Consider the following 18086-nt stretch of genomic DNA (forward strand, 5'->3'; position numbering starts at 1 on the left):
GACGTGTATTTTTATATATACACAGAAGGCGGCAAACTGTAACCTTAAAAGCAAATAAAACACCAAACACAATGGAACAAAAAGTAGTCTAAACACAGTATCAAGATAATTTAGCTAATAGGCATGTGGCTATCACAATAAATGATATAGGTGTGTGTTTATGTACATGTATTCATAAAAATGTTTTTACAAAACAATGGTGGAAGGGTAATCCCAAAACAAAAATCAATATCCAGAGTGTAAGAGGGAATTGGAAGGATGGGGTATGGAGCAAGCTAAAGCTTTTGAGTGTCTTTCAGTTTTGACTAGAGATGCACACAAAAGCATTATATAATTAAAAAATAAAATTAAACAAGGAAAAAAAAGTATCTGAAATTCAAAGCAAGAGGAAATAAATGAACCTGTTTATTTTCCTAAGTTATATTGTCATCCAAAAACAGTTTCATTAAAAAGCCTTTAAAAAATAGTATTTGGCTGTACATCTCTGATGAAATACATTCTAAAGACAAATGAATTGTAAAAAACCAAAAGAAATAAAAACTTATTCTGCTTTCAATACTGTTATTGATATTGTTATCTTATTGGAATTATTATTTTGAAAAAGAATAAGTTCCCTTCAGAAAAATGGTTGACTTTAGGTCAGGGAAAAATACTGTTCATGATGAACCCATGGCATCTTTGTTTTGCCAAAGTTCCCTACTGACTAAAGATGGAACTGTTTTAAAAAAAAAAAAAAAAAAAAAACAAAGAAAAAAAGATAGTAATGGACTGAAACACTTCAAATATTTTTAAAAGTTTTATGAGTTTAATTCTGACCTATACCCATACTTCCTGAAAAAAGCTGAAGGAAGGTTAGCAAAGAGGTTCACCTTTTCGTATTGACATTTTCATAATAATTTTCTTGAAAAATGAAGAAAGGAAAGAGAATCCTTTATAACATGGCAACAATAATAATACCTATTTTCTGGGGTGGCTGCAAGCATAACACTGCATGCAACTGCTTTATAACATGTATGTAGTATTTGTAAACTTCATTAATTAACATTATTAGCACAAAATAATAAGTCACTATTTTGTAAAATGACTGCAAAACACTGGGTCAAACAAAGTTAAACTTTTTTTAACTATAGGATTTCTCATGAGTATTTGGCTGTATATCCATGGTGGAATATATACTAAAGACAAGAACAACTGCAAACATTTTAAATAGCATTCAGTAGCCTCATTGATAACAGCCTCACAGCTACTGTAAACCTTCAACAGTGGTATAAAGAATGCAACTTCACAAGCTTGAGTTGGCCACAAAACATTTTTTTCATGGAGCCTCTTAGGGAAACAGTGTCTCATGAAAAATGATACCTTAACCTTGAATATTCAACTTTTCTGCCATAAATCTGAATAAAATATGTCTTTGTAAAAACACTTTTCTATTACTTTATGAGAACTTTAATGTATTCAGAAATAGTTTTCACAGGAAGGTAAGCCACACAAGAGAAAGGACATCGTTATCCTGGTAACTATTATAGCATTCCCAGCATCTAGAGAAATTCCTGGATACAGACTAGAAAGTCAGTAAATATGAACTGCAAGACACACCACAGATTCATAAAACTTTCCACTTCCCACTAAGATATAGGAACAGTGAAGACATGAAAATGATACGTGCATTTACGAATTAAATAGACAAACACCAATGTTACTGTCCAAGTTTTCTTACCTTAGTTCTGAGAGTTCTGGAAATGTATCAGGAATATCGGGCATCTTGTAACCAAAACCATTTTGGCTTATCTAAAGAGAGATTGAAATAGTGCTAAGTTTTAGCCATCTTTTTGACTATTCCTATCTGGTTATAAAAGTAACTTTTAATGTACTGCATCCAATAACTATTTTCATTATTACACATCCTCTTGGCACTCCACACTGTCCTTACCCTCCCATTCTTTTTTCACTCCATCTTTCTCAGTGTATCTTTATATATATAGGGTTGCTGGCTCTTTTTTTTTTGGTTTGATGAGGAAGAATCATGTGACTACCTGTGGTTATAAAATAAATCTCCAATTGTGAGATATCTGTGACAAATGTGGAGAATTATATGCATGTTTCATTGATGTATATAAGTATGTCTGTCTCAAGCAAAAGGCACTACGTTTACAAAAATTACTAACTTGGCAAAAAGTCTCAAGTTACCTACATAACTTCTATAAGACAGTAGGGAAGATAAGGAATAGAGTATATATTGTCTGAATATATGGGTCACATTTTAGAACCAAGGACCCATGAAAAGTTCTCTTTTACTAAGGGTTAAAAATAAAGGCCTTTAAATCCCCTTGATATGTTTAATGCATGGTTTCTCCCTCAGTAATGTCTCTTGTGGCAGCAGTTAATTAAAGAACAGTTTTTTAAATCAATGAGACACTGGTTTAAATGTTCTTAGTACCCTAGGGCAGACCTTCCATAAGCTGATACGTGCTTCTCCTACATAATCCTTCTTATGTCTTTGCCTGCGTTCTGTATGAAACCTGAGGGTTCTGTAACAGGCGGCTTCACAAATGTGCCATCTGGTTTATGCTTCCACATCTTTGTCAGAGCTGTTGCCTCTTAGAATTACCTTACATGACAACACCTTATCCTGGCAAATTCATTACCATCTATCAAAATGTGGCCTCAAGCGTGAGTTCATTCATTCATCTGCCTCTTATTTTAAATGAGCACCTACTGTATGTATCAGGCATGCTTTGAGGCACCAAGGGTAAAGTGGTATAAAAAAAAGAATCTCATCTTATATAAAGGTTATCTTTCTAGCTCTACATCGGTCCCTGGGAGCACTGACTATTCCCTCAACTGTGTCTTCATAGTAACTCTAGACTAACAGTTATTACTAACAGTTATTTATTTGATGGTTCCCTCTTTGACATTATTCCTTAAGTTGAAAATGTGATTAATTTTTTTTATCTTTTGTGCCATAGTGGTTGGCACAAGGAGGAATATGATGTTTGCTGACTGAGTATTTCAAGGGTATAAAATACAGATATCTGAAGATACCAACCGGTGTTGAAGTGTCTGTTGTGGGAACAGGCAATGGCAGATTTGAAAGGACACCAAATGAAGGAGCAGCGGGTTTGGTGGTCGTATAACTTGTTGTTGAAGAAGAAACAGTGTCAGCAACAGACAAAGAGCTCATAGTCCTGTTAGCTTCTTGTGGGGGATACGGAGGAAGAAATGGGAAACCCTGAGAAGCATAAGGAGGCATCCCACCTGGGTTACTGTACAGGCTAAAGAGAAAGAGAGGAAAAACATGCAATTAGATTTTAGGAGTAAATCTGTAAAATTATTCCTTAATTGTTCTAAATAACAATTGTTATGCAGTATAGATGGAATTTGTTTATGGCAGGTGCCACTAGTTTTTATAATTATATAAGTAAATTGATATCATGTAAATTGAAAAAATAAGAACACCCCTTAAAAAGAATATTTTGATTTCTTTCCATGAAAAAGAAATATGTTTTAGAAAACATAAGTTCAGCTGGTCACAGCTGAAGTGAATAGAAAGGCCACATTTGAGTTTTGAGCATTCTACTGGCATCAATGAATATTTTCAGAGAAGAAATGGAGAACACTTAATCCAGAAAACTTGTTCAAATAGCAGTTGTTTAGTAGCTTTCACTATATTTGGCAAAATGCTGACTGAAATCCAGACTGCTTTTCTAGAAAATTTCAAAGAAAAATTAATTGTATAGATGAATTGCTAAAAATGCTTAACTCTAAAAAAGATGCATAAACACCTCAGATAGGCTGGGACCTTGAACCTGAGACCTTTCATTGGATGAGTGCCTGCACCTGGACAAAGGTCTCCTTGAGCAATAGAATACAAAGAAACTTTAAGGGACTAACAACAACCAAATGCATGGCAGTCAGGGTAATTATGAATAATATTACAAAATATGTCATGTCACAAAAAGGCCACAAACCAACAGCCACTTCTGAGGTACCTGGGGCAAAAGCAGGGTACTATGCATGATCCCTGTACACAGCAACACCATGAGGTAGGCAGGCCAGCTGGGCCACTCCTTCTGCCCAACCACAAGCCGCCCCCATCTTCACTTCATGTGAGAAACCAGCCTGCTCTCCTTGGAGAGCAAGCAAGGGTACCCAGTTTCTTGAGTTCACTCCCTCGTGCTGCAGCACAAGTTCCAGGAAAGCCTTGCCTGAAATTTTTTTAAAAGATGTATGTAAAAATCATGCATATATATTAGAAAAAGTGGCACAGCAGTATGTACTCAAGATAAAATCAGAAAATATATTTTTGCAAGATGATAAACACAGGGTTCTGATTCAAATGGTGACATAGGAAGATCCTGGATTCACCTTGCACAGAAACTTAATCGACAGCTATATATGGAACAATTTCCTCTGGGAAAAAAACCCCAAAGTATCTGAGCAAATCAGGTTAACAAGAAAAAGACATCTAGGCTGGTAGGAGAGGTTGAGACACAATCTCACCATAAACCTGACTCTCAGGAAGAGGAACAACAACCTGGAGAAAACTCAAAACCCAGAGCTTTTCCCTGGAGGGTTAAGGTTTGAGTTTGAACCTGAGAGACAAACACCCAAAACATCTAGCTCTGCAGACAAAAGAGCTCACATCCCAGAAAGTCACAAGGCATGGCAAACTAAGAACAGCTCTCAGAGGGCTCAGAGGCGCAGACTTCCTGGCTCAGGGCCCAGGGCATTAGAGAACCCCACTTACTGTGACAGAGGCTCATCTGCCCATCTTCAAGCATCATGCGGGGGGGGGGGGGGGGGGGGGGGGGGGGGGCAGGCATCTAACTTAACAACATCTAGGCTAATCCCTATACAGTCTGAGGTCGGGATTGGTCACCAGGAAGACCAAGTAACAGAAAGTTGCAACTTTCAGCTCCACCCATTGATCTCAGGGAAGAGGGAGGCTGCTGATTAAGCTCTATAAAATCTCTTCAACAGGAAGACTCGACAAACGCCCTGATCATGAATGCATCCATAGTCTATGGGGACAAAAGCTGCTGTGCTCAGGGCTCTCCTAGACTGTGCCCTGCCCTAGGCACCTCTTCATCTGGCTATTCATCTGTATCCTTTATAACCAACCACTAAACATATGTAAAATTATTTTTGAAGTTTCATGAGCCATTTAAATTAATCAAAATGGGGAATCCATGGGAACCTCTGATTTATAGCCAGTTAGTGAGAAGCACAGGAACCATCTACGGATTTTCCATTGATATGTGAAATGGAGCAGTCTGTGAGACTGAGTCCCTCATCTGTGGATCTGACCCCATCTCCAGCTGGACAGCATTAGAACTGAGTTCAGTTTGTAGGGAACACGGTGTTTGCTGAGAACTGGAGAATTACTTGGTGGTGTTGGGGAAAAATACATATCAGAGTATTGAAGTGTTCCAAAATATATCTAGCTTAAACAATTTTTTAAATGGGAGTGCTACTGTTTTTAACATAATTTAATGTCATATTTAATGACATAAGTTAGCAAAAATTGGAATTGTTTGGAAAAAAAATTTGTCACAAATGTTAAAATTATAATACTGAAGTTTATACAGAAAAATAAATAAGAATATAAAGAAAAGAACCTGATAAAAGAGGGTAAAGAGAGTTTAACCCTGGCATAAAGCAAAACACAATAGAAAACCTTAATTTTAAAAAACTTTTTTTTAAAGGAAAACACTGGCAATGCATAGGAAGATCAATGGAACTGAATACAAAATCCAGAAAATTCCCAAGCATATATATCAATTCAGTTTAGTTCAGTCCCTCAGTCACATCTGACTCTTTGCGACCCCATGAATCGCAGCACACCAGGCCTCCCTGTCCATCACCAACTCCCAGAGTTCACTCAAACTAACGTCCATCAAGTCAGTGATGCCATCCAGCCATCTCATCCTCTTTCGTCCCCTTCTCCTCCTGCCCCCAATCCCTCCCAGCATCAAAGTCTTTTCCAATGAGTCAACTCTTCGCATGAGGTGGCCAAAGTACTGGAGTTTCAGCTTTAGCATCATTTCTTCCAAAGAACACCCAGGGCTGATCTCCCTTAGAATGGACTGGTTGGATCTCCCTGCAGTCCAAGGGACTCGCAAGAGTCTTCTCCAACACCACACTTCAAAAGCGTCAATTCTTCGGTGCTCAGCCTTCTTCACAGTCCAACTCTCACATCCATACATACCATACACGACCACTGGAAAAACCATAGCCTTGACTAAACGGACCTTTGTTGGCAAAGGAATGTCTCTGCTTTTGAATATGCTATCTAGGTTGGTCATAACTTTCCTTCCAAGGAGTAAGCGTCTTTTAATTTCGTGGCTGCAATCACCATCTGTAGTGATTTTGGAGCCCCCAAAAATAAAGTCTGACACTGTTTCCACTGTTTTCTCATCTATTTCCCATGAAGTGATGAGACCAGATGCCATGATCTTCGTTTCTGAATGTTGAGCTTTAAGCCAACTTTTTCACTCTCCTCTTTCACTTTCATCAAGAGGCTCTTTAGTTTCTCTTCACTTTCTGCCATAAGGGTGGTGTCATCTGCATATCTGAGGTTATTGATATTTCTCCTGGCAATCTGGATTCCAGCTTGTGCTTCTTCCAGACCAGCGTTTCTCATGATGTACTCTGCATAGAAGTTAAATAAGCAGGGTGACAGTATACAACCTTGATGTACTCCTTTTCCTACATGGAAGCAGTCTGTTGTTCCATGTCCAGTTCTAACTGTTGCTTCTTGAACTGCATATAGGTTTCTCAAGAGGCAAGTCAGGTGGTCTGGTATTCCCATCTCTGTAAGTATTTTCCACAGTTTATTGTGATCCACACATTCAAAGGCTTTGACACAGTCAATAAAGCAGAAATAAGATGTTTTTCTGGAACTCTCTTGCTTTTTCCATGATCCAGCAGATGTTGGCAATTTGATCTCCGGTTCCTCTGCCTTTTCTAAAACCAGCTTGAACATCAGGAAGTTCATGGTTCACATATTGCTGAAGTCTGGCTTGGAGAATTTTGAGCATTTACTTTACTAGCATGTGAGATGAGTGCAATTGTGCGGGAGTTTGAGCATTCTTTGGCATTGCCTTTCTTTGGGATTGGAATGAAAACTGACCTTTTCCAGTCCTGTGGCCACTGCTGAGTTTTCCACATTTGCTGGCATATTGAATACAGCAATTTCACAGCATCATCTTTCAGGATTGGAAATAGTCAACTGCAATTCCATCACCTCCACTAGCTTTGTTCATAGTGATGCCTTCTAAGGCCCACTTGACTTCACATTCCAGGATGTCTGGCTCTAGGTGAGTGATCACACCATCGTGATTATCTGGGTCATGAAGATCTTTTTTGCACAGTTCTTCTGTGTATTCTTGCCACCTCTTCTTAGTATCTTCTGTTTCTGTTAGGTCCATATCATTTCTGTCCTTTATTGAGCCCATCTTTGCATGAAATGTTCCCTTGGTATCTCTATAATTTTCTTGAAGAGATCTCTAGTCTTTCCCATTCTGTTGTTTTCCTCTATTTCTTTGCACTGATCGCTAAGGAAGGCTTTCTTATCACTTCTTGCTATTCTTTGGAACTCTGCATTCAGATGCTTATATCTTTCCTTTTCTCCTTTGCTTTTCACTTCTCTTCTTATCACAGCTATTTTGCTTTTTTTTTGCATTTCTGCATGGCTGCAGTCCATGGAGTCGCACAAGTTGGACACGAGTGAAGTGACTTAGCATTTATGCATGCATTGGAGAAGGAAATGGCAACCCACTCCAAGATTCTTGCCTGGAGAATCCCAGGATGGGGTCGCACAGAGTCGGACATGACTGAAGTGACTTAGCAGCAGCAGCAGCACAGGAGTAGAAACTGGTACAACTTACTCCTTAGGGCAATTCTGCCTTATTGGTCAAACTTACAAATATGTATACCACTTTGACAATGTATCCAACAAAATACTTACAGCTGGGTAAAATGTTTTTAATGTTATTCATTGCATCACTGAAGGCAAAAGGGTGGGCCTTTTATGCAAGATTGGAAACAACAAAAATTCCATTAATAGGAGTCTTAAGTTATGTTGTGTCCATAAAACAAGTACTTTGTGGCTATAAAGAAGAATGAGGAAGTGCTTTATGTACCAATATGGAAAGCTCTCTGAACCATACCACTGCTGCTGCTGCTAAGTCGCTTCAGTCGTGTCCGACTCTGTGCGACCCCATACCACTAGTGAGATGAAAATTTTTAAAAAAGGCAAGGGAATAGTATGCTATCATTTGTGTAAAAAAAAGGAGGGAATAAAATACTGCATGTACATATTTCTTTGTATATACATAAAATATCTCAGGAGTTCTATACATATGCACTCAAACAACCATCTTTGGAGACCAATGAGAAGAGAAAGTGAATTGCAAGAGAAAAAGAATTGCAAGGGAACTTTTTACCACACACCCCTTTGTATTTTTAAAATTTTAAGCCAAGTGAATCTATGATTGAAAAAAATAAGTTAAAATAGTTTTCTAATAAGCCTGTTTATTTCAAAGTATGGCTCATCTTAATCTTAGAGCTTTACTTTTATCTAAAGTATATTAATAACGTGTGTAAATATAAAATGTTATTTAGAAAGAATATGATCAACATGAGAATATTTCTACTTGAAATAGATCTTTGAAATAAAGTCTTAATAATTCTGAACAAAACTATATTATAGATACAACCTATAATATAATCTAAGAAATGTAGCAAACTTGCTTTTTAAACAATGTGTACTGAATCACAGAACTTATTTGATATGGGAACAAATAGACTTTTTGGCTTATGTTTTCAAATAAGGTGAATGAGATATATTTGGCCCTATCCTGGAAGAAAATAGTAAATTCAGTTTTTAGATAAAGAATATCAGAGAAGCTTCTGACTCTAGGACAAAGACACAGGAGTGCAAAGTGATGGCTAAGTTTGATATACCTAATGAATGGGATAATCTAGCCCAAGCTGATTTCCAGGCAGTGTTAAAATACGACCTGATTTTTGAACAAGATAAATTAAGTAAAAGAACTGGGCAATTAAGGCAAGAGATATTACAGGACGAGGAAATAGAGACTGTCAGAAGTTGCAGCATTATGCAATTTAAGAATATTGAACACAAAAAGTTACAAGGGATCAGAAATCGAAATGGCACTGGACACCTTACGAATAGAGGAATGCTTTCAAAATTCTCAGTGGAGAAAAACCAAATAAAACAAACAAACAGAAAGAAATTAAAACAAACAAAAAACAAAAAGAAAAGAAAAGAAAAATATTAAAAAGAAAAAAAAACAAAAACTCAGTGGAAACCACTTCAACACAGAATTTGAACTCTACCAACTATGAACTGTGAGGGTATATTAAAGATATTTGCAGGTTAAAGAGAAGAAATCTCAAAATTATTCTTCCCAGCATATGATAGCATACTGTACTTTCAAAAATTGTCACAGCACTACTTCTGGTCCCATGTGCTCTTCCAGGGGGGGTTCCCAGATGACTCAGTGGTAAAGAATCTGCCTGAAAGGGCAGGAGACATGGCTTCAATCCCTGGGTCCAGAATATGCCCTGGAGGAGGAAATGGCAACCCACTCCAATATTCTTGCCTGGAGAATCCCATAGACAGAGGAGCCTGGCACACTACAGTCCATGGGGGTCACAAAGAACTGGGCACGAATGAGTGACTAAGCATGCACACATGCTCTTCTAGAACCTTACCACTCCACCATTAAGAGGAAAAGCCTATTTGCTTCCCCTTGAATCGGATTAGGACTCCGTGACTGCCTCAACAGACTGAATGAAGCAGAAGTGACACTGAGTGACTTCAGCAGCTAGGCCAGAGAAGGTGAATATGACTTTCTCATAACTCTTTCAGGATGTTCACCCCAGAAGCCAGCCACGGTGGTGTGAGGAAGCCCAGGCTGCATCCAGGTATTCCAACTGACCTCCCCAGGTAAGAGCTTCTGACAAGAGCTTGCTGATGGTGAGTAGAACAGAGAAGAGCTCTCTGATGAACCCTTCCTGAATTGAAGAATAATGAGCAAATAAATGTGTTTACTGTTTTAAGCCATGCCAGTTGATGTCAAAGGTGGAGCACAAACAAGCTCTATTAGTACCTAACCAAACTGCAGATTCACAAGGAAAATAAATGCTGTCATTATTTCAACCACAAGTTTTAGGATACACTGTTACTCATCCTTAGGAACTTGAACACACCTTTACTTAGGAAGCCACAGGGAGTAAGTAAAGCAAGAAAACAGGAAATAGCCCAAGAAAGAAAAACACACAGGATGCAGGAAAAGGAGAATCCTATACAGGAAGGTGGAAGGGGAAATCCCAGGATGGCAGGTGGACAGCAGCTGCACAGTAATTCAGAATGGAGGGGAAATGGAGCAATGTATGCAAGGAAAAAATACTGGAACCTCAAGATTACCTGACAGGCTTGAGGATGTGAAAAAATTATTTGAATGATATTTTTCAGAGCTGCTGAAAAGAGGTGGGAAATTAAAAAGATCAAAGAATACAAAACGAATGGAAAACTGAAGTAATTATTAACTCCAGAGAAAAGCAAAAAGTTATACCATAACAGAAATGTAATCATTATAAAGTACTTGGCTCAGCAGGAGGGAATATTCTGAGAGTCAATGTAATGAAAGTACCAAACACAAACTTAAGTAAAAATCATAATTTCACAGAGGATGAGGGAAAAGAAAGGTATGTGAAAAATAACTAAAACCTTCATCAGTCATGATAGGAAGTCAGTAGACAGTATCTAAAATCAAAGAATCAACAGACAGCAGTATCTTTATATTATTCAGAAAGATGAAGATAAATATTAGAGAAGCAGCTAAAAAATAAAATCTAGTTACCTCTGAAAAGTATGAATGTATCTGTGTGTGAAAGCGAGGATGCGGAAAGCAGACTGCCTTTTAACCTTATTTGAATTTTTAAGCTATGCTTTGATTACTCAACTCAAAAGTAAATAAATGTATATGCAAACTCTTTCGTTACAAACATACTTACTATGGGAATGCTGTTGAAGCAGGAGCTAAAACTGGAGGATTCTTCCAAAACTCATCCAACAGACTCTGAATAATTTTCCCAAGATCTGAATGCATTGTAAACTAAAAGTAACAGTAATACACAGTGATCAAAATCATTTTTGAAAAAAGATTATATAGTCTCATTAAGATACTTAAACTGTAAAACTTAACCTTAAATCCACTTTTGTAAGTCAAAAATTAAATGAAAGGCAAAGGATATTATGTCAGCTGAACATCCACAACTTACTATAGAAGCAATACCATAAATGAGGTTAAAATTTTATTTAGTTAATAATGGAGCTGAAATATTTCCACACTTTACTACTGATAGTAATCTGAAGGTTCAAAGGTAATTTCTAAGTACACTGAAGTTATAGTCCTTCATGTTAGTGAATCATATACATATCCTAAAAAATGTAAGGCAAATTTGAATTTTATCCCTTCCTAACTACTATAAAAGATCTACTCTGAACCCAAGTTTTAACATCAATAGGTCCTCACCATTGAAAATCAAAAACCCTTCAAATCAGGATTATCTATTAAGTATAGTGAACATTTTGAAATAAATCATACCATATACATACATTGCTTACTAATGGAGAGGTAACATACACTCCTTGTTTATCCACTAAGTGATGCCGTATTGGTGGATAAACACTGATCACTGGTTTTTCCTGAGGAAATTGTGGAGGAAGCAATCTGGCAAAAGTAGAACAGATTCAAAAACAAAGACAACGTTATATAATCATAATTCTAAAACAAAGTTACTTAAAAGCAAATTAAATTTTCATACTTTCATTTAGATTAATTATTCAGTAATTAGTGCTCTATTATGGTTGTTAAGTTGACTGAACCTATACAGAAAGACACACTTTGGCAACAAGACTATAATTAATTCAATATAGTAAAACCTTTTTAATGTGGAGTAAGGATAATGTGAATTATAGACTGTTCTTCAAATTGGGCCAATTAATTGCTTTCAAACACATCACATTATACCAAACTATCAAAAATTTCAGCGAAAAATTATACATTTTTATCAGGTGAACCATGTTATGCCAGTCTGGCTTTCCGCTGAACCACAGGTCTTGGCATATAACTTTCTAGTGGCATTCCTTCTTTTGAAATGCTGCCAAGAAGTGTTTCACTATACACTGAATTCTTAATGAGCACATAGATAAAATAAGAAGTACTAGGGTTGGAATACTGGAGCTGACACCATGCCTTGGTGCTATTCGGCTCTCTTCAAAATGTCTCAATTAACACATCTCTCGCAACTTTGAGGTCAGTCCTATGGTTTCAGCTAATTAACAGTAAATTCCCAGTACCAAAAGGAAAAAGAGTAAAAATCTTAACCCTTTCAAAGTGACTGCAAATTTGAAATTAGGGAGTGAAGTCTTTAAGAATGCACTTTTACTGGACATGTCTGACAGTAGCTAAGAAACAAAATGATAAAAAAGATTTTTAAAAGTCCTAAAAGTCCTATTACATGAAAAAATAAGATACAATTCTACTCACATATTAATGTTAATTGTCAGGTTATTTACAGTGAAAGGCAACCTGTATTCCACATCTTTCTGTATTTCAGCTATGCTGTAGGAGAAAATTTGAGAAAAAAATTTATCCAAAGTTATAAAAACCATTAATGTTAAAAGCAAACATTAAAATTTGTAGGGTCTACTAAAACTGCTTCATTTTAATCACAGAATCTACAGAGCCAATATAACTTGTATCTTGAGGGGGAAATGACCACAGAAAAGATTATCAAATAAGCAGGCAATACTATTCTGAGATATTGTCAGGGTGTTGCTAAGAGATGGGGTTAACCTGACGAGGTAAAGAGGCAAAGAAAAAGTGTATTAGTGCTACACTGATTACTATCACTTCATCTAATTTATCATTGTACTGTGTGCTGTGCTCAGTCACTCAGTCGTGTCTGACTCTGTGACCCCATGGACTGCAGCCTACCAGGCTCTTCTGTCCATGGGGATTCTCCAGGCAAGAGTACTGGAGTGGGTTGCCATGCCCTCTTCCAGGGGATCTTCCCAACCCAAGGATCAAATCCAATCTTCCATATGCAGGTGGATTCTTTACTGTCTGAGCCACCAGGGAAGAAATTTATCATCAGTAGAAGCAACTGTGGACATGAGTTTGAGCTAACTCCGGGAGAGAGTGAAGCCGGGCATGCTGCAGTCCATGGGGCTGGAAAGAGTCAGACATGACTTAGCAACTGAACAAGAAGAAGCAATTGCCAAGTCCTCTAGTTAAAACAGGTCAGCAAGAGACCTACGTTCTGATTACAATCCTGCCACTGCCAGCTGTATTGACAGGGCTTTCAGAGTTTAAACTGAGAAGTCTGGATGAGATGTCTCCTACAGCCTTATGACAGATAGAGACAGCTGGCTGCTTTTCAAAACCAAATATTCCCCTTCTTCCTAAATAAGAGAATCCTGATTTTATTCTGAGCAGTAATGTTGTAGCTTTTCTTGTAGCAAGTTGTTGCTACAGGCTTAAGTTCCAGCCAATAAAACACAGTTAAGTTGGGTGAGGTAGAATTTAAAGGGCAACAAAAACTGGTATAGAGTCTATTTGCCCTTCCTCCCTGGCCCTGAAAGACAAACTTTGAACCATATTGGACCAGGAGTGACCCTGAGAATCAGAGCCAAACACTAGGGAGAGCTCAGCAGACAGAAATAGCTTGGGTCCTTAATGGTTATGGAATCAACAAACTGAATTTCTTGTATGCAAGAGAAAAATAAACTTTTATCATCTCACTTTTATCAAGTTACTATTTGGGGAATCTTCATTACTAACAGTTGAATATAATTGCCATCTACTAAAAGTTCCCTATACTTTAACATTTTACATTCAGAATTTTTATTAAATTTTTTGGGGGGCCATGCCCCCATAGCATGTGCAATCTTAAAGCTTCCTGACCCAGGATTGAACCCACACCCCTTGTATTGGAAGGTTGGGATCTTAACCACTGGCCTACCAGGCAAGTCCCCAGAATTTTATTTTATTTTTGATTGCTGGCATGTGATTATTACAAGTATAATCTACCAACCAGATCTTTTGGTGACTCACTTGGAATTCTAACTAACATTTATAATCTTTCCAAAGGGAAAAATGTTAAGTAGTATTAATGAGTTATGGTTGAAAGGAAGCCTGATATCCAAAAGGACATGAATCCTTTTCAAGCATGAATCCTTTTAAAAGATCTAGCAGTTACATAACTTATTTTTTGTTCTTTTTGGTTGCTTTAATTAGTAGTTTTGGAAGACCTGTCTTATTTTCCTCATTTTGGGGGGGACGAATCAAGATTGCCGGGAAATATCAATAACCTCAGATATGCAGATGACACCACCCTTATGGCAGAAAGTGAAGAGAAACTAAAGAGCCTCTTGATGAAAGTGAAAGAGGAGAGTGAAAAAGTTGGCTTAAAGCTCAACATTCAGAAACGAAGATCATGGCATCTGGTCTCATCACTTCATGGGAAATAGATGAGAAAACAGTGGAAACAGTGGCAGACTTTATTTTTTGGGGCTCCAAAATCACTGCAGATGGTGACTGCAGCCATGAAATTAAAAGACGCTTACTCCTTGGAAGGAAAGTTATGACCAACCTAGATAGCATATTCAAAAGCAGAGACATTCCTTTGCCAACAAAGGTCCATCTAGTCAAGGCTATGGTTTTTCCAGTGGTCATGTATGGATGTGAAAGTTGGACTGTGAAGAAAGCTGAGCACCGAAGAATTGATGCTTTTGAAGTGTGGTGTTGGAGAAGACTCTTGCGAGTCCCTTGGACTGCAAGGAGATCCAACCAGTCCATTCTAAAGGAGATCAGTCCTGGGTCTACTTTGGAAGGACTGATGCTAAAGCTGAAACTCCAATACTTCAGCCACTTCATGTAAAGTTGATTCACAGAAAAGACTCTGATGCTGGGAGGGATTGGGGGCAGGAGGTGAAGGGGACAACAGAGGATGAGATGGCTGGACGGCATCACTGACTCGATGGACGTGAGTCTGAGTGAACTCCGGGAGTTGGTAATAGACAGGGAGGCCTGGCGTGCTGCGATTTATGGGGTCACAAAGAGTCAGACATGACTGAGTGACTGAACTGAACTGATGACTTTTTTTGCCTTCTGATAAAAACCTAGCCTCTCTAATATGTAAATTTCAGGTTGTCTGAAAGGTTCAAAAGTGTTGGGATGGAATTACGGAGAACTCATAGATGTTCCCTCTGACACCCCATGGATTGAAGTTATGACTGAAGAAAAGAAATAGTTGAGAAAAGACTCAAGAAGATATTCAATATTAAGACTAACAAAGTTTCTCTTTGGGGATCAGGTTCAGACTAGGATACTAAAGTTTTCCCAGTTGTATTGATATAAACACAATCAATAAAACGGCTTAAGCTTTTTGTTTCTGTTATCTTAGACGTCAATGGTGTCAATGCTTCAGAGGAATACTGATCACAACAGTATCAAAGCCAAGTAGAGCATTTTAGTGACTAAGAGCATAACATCTTCAATTAGGCTTCCTGGGGTCAAATTCTTCCTCCACCATTTACTTGTGTGATCACAATCTGCCTAAGCCTTATCTCTCATATGGTAAATGGGGATGTTAAAAATACCCATCTTGCTAAAAGTGTTGTTAGATTAATTAAGATAATGCAGGTAAAGCCCTCCCCACATAATACCATAATTGTTCAATATATTTTAGCATTATTAAGCAAGCATTTAAAATACATATCCAAGTTGGAGCCTGTCTATATTTGTAGTAGTAAAGTGTTAAGTCATTTTTTCAGACACTGTCTTTTTATACAAAACAAAGTGAATTTGATTAAAATAATTTTTGGCTAGAAGTGTTCAATTCAGTGTCCCCATAATTATGTTGCCCTTCTCCGGGGGTTTCCCCAAACCCTGAGATCGAACCCAGGTCTCCTACATTGCAGGTGGATTCTTTACCATCTGAACCACCAGGGGAAGTCAAAGGTAGTATTCGTGATATTAATGAGAACTGAACTATCATTAACAAATTCCAAAACACGTTAGCCATGGCAACTGATGGGTTGAGGACATGTTGCCCCTAAATGTGGCCCCTTGGCATCTTCAATATTTTAAACTGAATATGAGAAAACAGCAGAAACAGGAAGGTTACTCTGACCTTCTCCCTCCTTATCTTTCTTTCTTAAAACAGAAAATAGGTCATAAGACCTCATTAAGAGGTGCCTACCCTACACCAAGAGGAAGGAGCATCTGAATCTCAGAAGACAGAGAGACAGTGAAAGAACCTAAGAAGCCAGGCTTGCTAAGTCATCATTGTTCCCTGCAACCACATGTCCCCTGCCCCTCCTTTTGCTATTTCAAGTAACTTACTACAATGACAAGCCTGCTTCACTTTATTGTGCTTCACTGATACTGCTTTTTTCTTTTCTTTTTTTTTTTTTTAACAAATTGAAGGTCTGCAGCAACTCTGAAGAGGAGCTAAAAAGCCTCTTGATGAAAGTGAAAGAGAAGAGCGAAAAAGTTGGCTTAAAGCTCAACATTCAGAAAACGAAGATCATCACATCCGGTCCCGTCACTTCATGGGAAATAGATGGGGAAACAGTAGAAACAGTGTCAGACTTTATTTTGGGGGGGCTCCAAAATCACTGCAGATGGTGACTGCAGCCATGAAATTAAAAGACGCTTACTCCTTGGAAGGAAAGTTATGATCAACCTAGATAGTATATTCAAAAGCAGAAACATTACTTTGCTGACTAAGGTCCGCTTAGTCAAGGCTATGGTTTTTCCTGTGGTCATGTATGGATGTGAGAGTTGGACTGTGAAGAAGGCTGAGCGCCGAAGAATTGATGCTTTTGAACTGTGGTGTTGGAGAAGACTCTTCAGAGTCCCTTGGAGTGCAAGGAGATCCAACCAGTTCATTCTGAAGGAGATCAACCCTGGGATTTCTTTGGAAGGAATGATGCTAAAGCTGAAGCTCCAGTACTCTGGCCACCTCACGCGAAGAGTTGACTCACTGGAAAAGACTCTGATGCTGGGAGGGATTCGGGGCAGGAGGAGAAGGGGACGACAGAGGATGAGATGGCTGGACGGCATCACTGACTCGATGGACGTGAGTCTGAGTGAACTCCAGGAGATGGTGATGGACAGGGAGGCCTGGCATGCTGCGATTCATGGGGTTGCAGAGTCGGACACGACTGAGCGACTGAACTGAACTGAACTGAGCAACTCTGCATAGATAGAGCAAGACCACTGTTATCACTTTTCCAATAGCATTTCCTCACTTCATGTTTCTGTGTTACATACTGATAATTCTCACAATATTTCAAATCCTCTACCAGCAGAAAGACTGCAACTCACTGAAAGCTCAACTGATGGTTAGTGTTTTTTAGCAATAAAGTATTTTTAAGAATACATACATTGGTTTTTAGACATAATGCTATTGCACACTTAATAAACTACAGTATAATGTAAACATAACTTTATATGTACTGGGAAAAACAAAAATTCATGTGACACGCTTCACTGCAACACAGATCTTCCCTGGTGGCTCAAACATTACAGAATCTGCCTGCAATGTGGGAAATCTGGGTTCAATCCCTGGGCTGGGAAGATCCCCTGGAGAAGGGCATGGCAACCCACTCCAGTGTTCTTCTTGCCTGGAGAATCCCATGGACAGAGGAGCCTGGTGGGCTTTATCTGTGGGGTCGCAAAGGACAGGACTGAAGCGAATGAGCGCGCATGGATGCTGGCACTCAGCTGGCAATATCACTAAGACATGCCTTGCACTCCTTAACCCACCACATTCCTCCACAACTGTCATCCCAACTTTCATCAAGCCCAGTGTAAAATACTCAGGTCCATTTCTCTGACTCTTCATTTCCTTTTGAAGATCTCCCTGATATGTAAACTCACATTAAATTTGTACACTTTTCTCCTATTAATCTTTAGCTGGTTAATTTTCAGACCCAACCCTGAGAGCAAGAATATCAAGGAAGGCTGCTTCCTCCTCTA

At 38.3% G+C, this 18086-nt stretch overlaps 2 protein-coding genes across 2 annotated transcripts in view; one reads left to right on the plus strand and one right to left on the minus strand.

Annotated features, from left to right (window-relative positions):
• Positions 1-17488, plus strand: part of MTMR7 (myotubularin related protein 7) — a 130229-nt gene extending 112741 nt beyond the window's left edge. Inside the window, exons 14-15 of the mRNA XM_069573327.1 lie at positions 9899-9976; positions 16530-17488. Coding sequence (XP_069429428.1) covers positions 9899-9967 — 69 coding nt within the window. The 3' untranslated portion in view covers positions 9968-9976; positions 16530-17488. The remainder of the gene's footprint in view (positions 1-9898; positions 9977-16529) is intronic.
• The window catches only part of VPS37A (VPS37A subunit of ESCRT-I), a 36027-nt gene that overhangs the window by 7121 nt on the left and 10820 nt on the right, over positions 1-18086 (minus strand). Inside the window, exons 2-6 of the mRNA XM_069573333.1 lie at positions 12585-12659; positions 11651-11765; positions 11047-11147; positions 3047-3272; positions 1718-1788 (exon numbers count right to left, since the gene is read on the minus strand). Of these exons, the coding sequence (XP_069429434.1) occupies positions 1718-1788; positions 3047-3272; positions 11047-11147; positions 11651-11765; positions 12585-12659 (588 nt within the window). The remainder of the gene's footprint in view (positions 1-1717; positions 1789-3046; positions 3273-11046; positions 11148-11650; positions 11766-12584; positions 12660-18086) is intronic.

The sequence above is a fragment of the Ovis canadensis genome, chromosome 26, assembly GCF_042477335.2.
Source record: "Ovis canadensis isolate MfBH-ARS-UI-01 breed Bighorn chromosome 26, ARS-UI_OviCan_v2, whole genome shotgun sequence".
Lineage (NCBI taxonomy): Eukaryota > Metazoa > Chordata > Mammalia > Artiodactyla > Bovidae > Ovis > Ovis canadensis.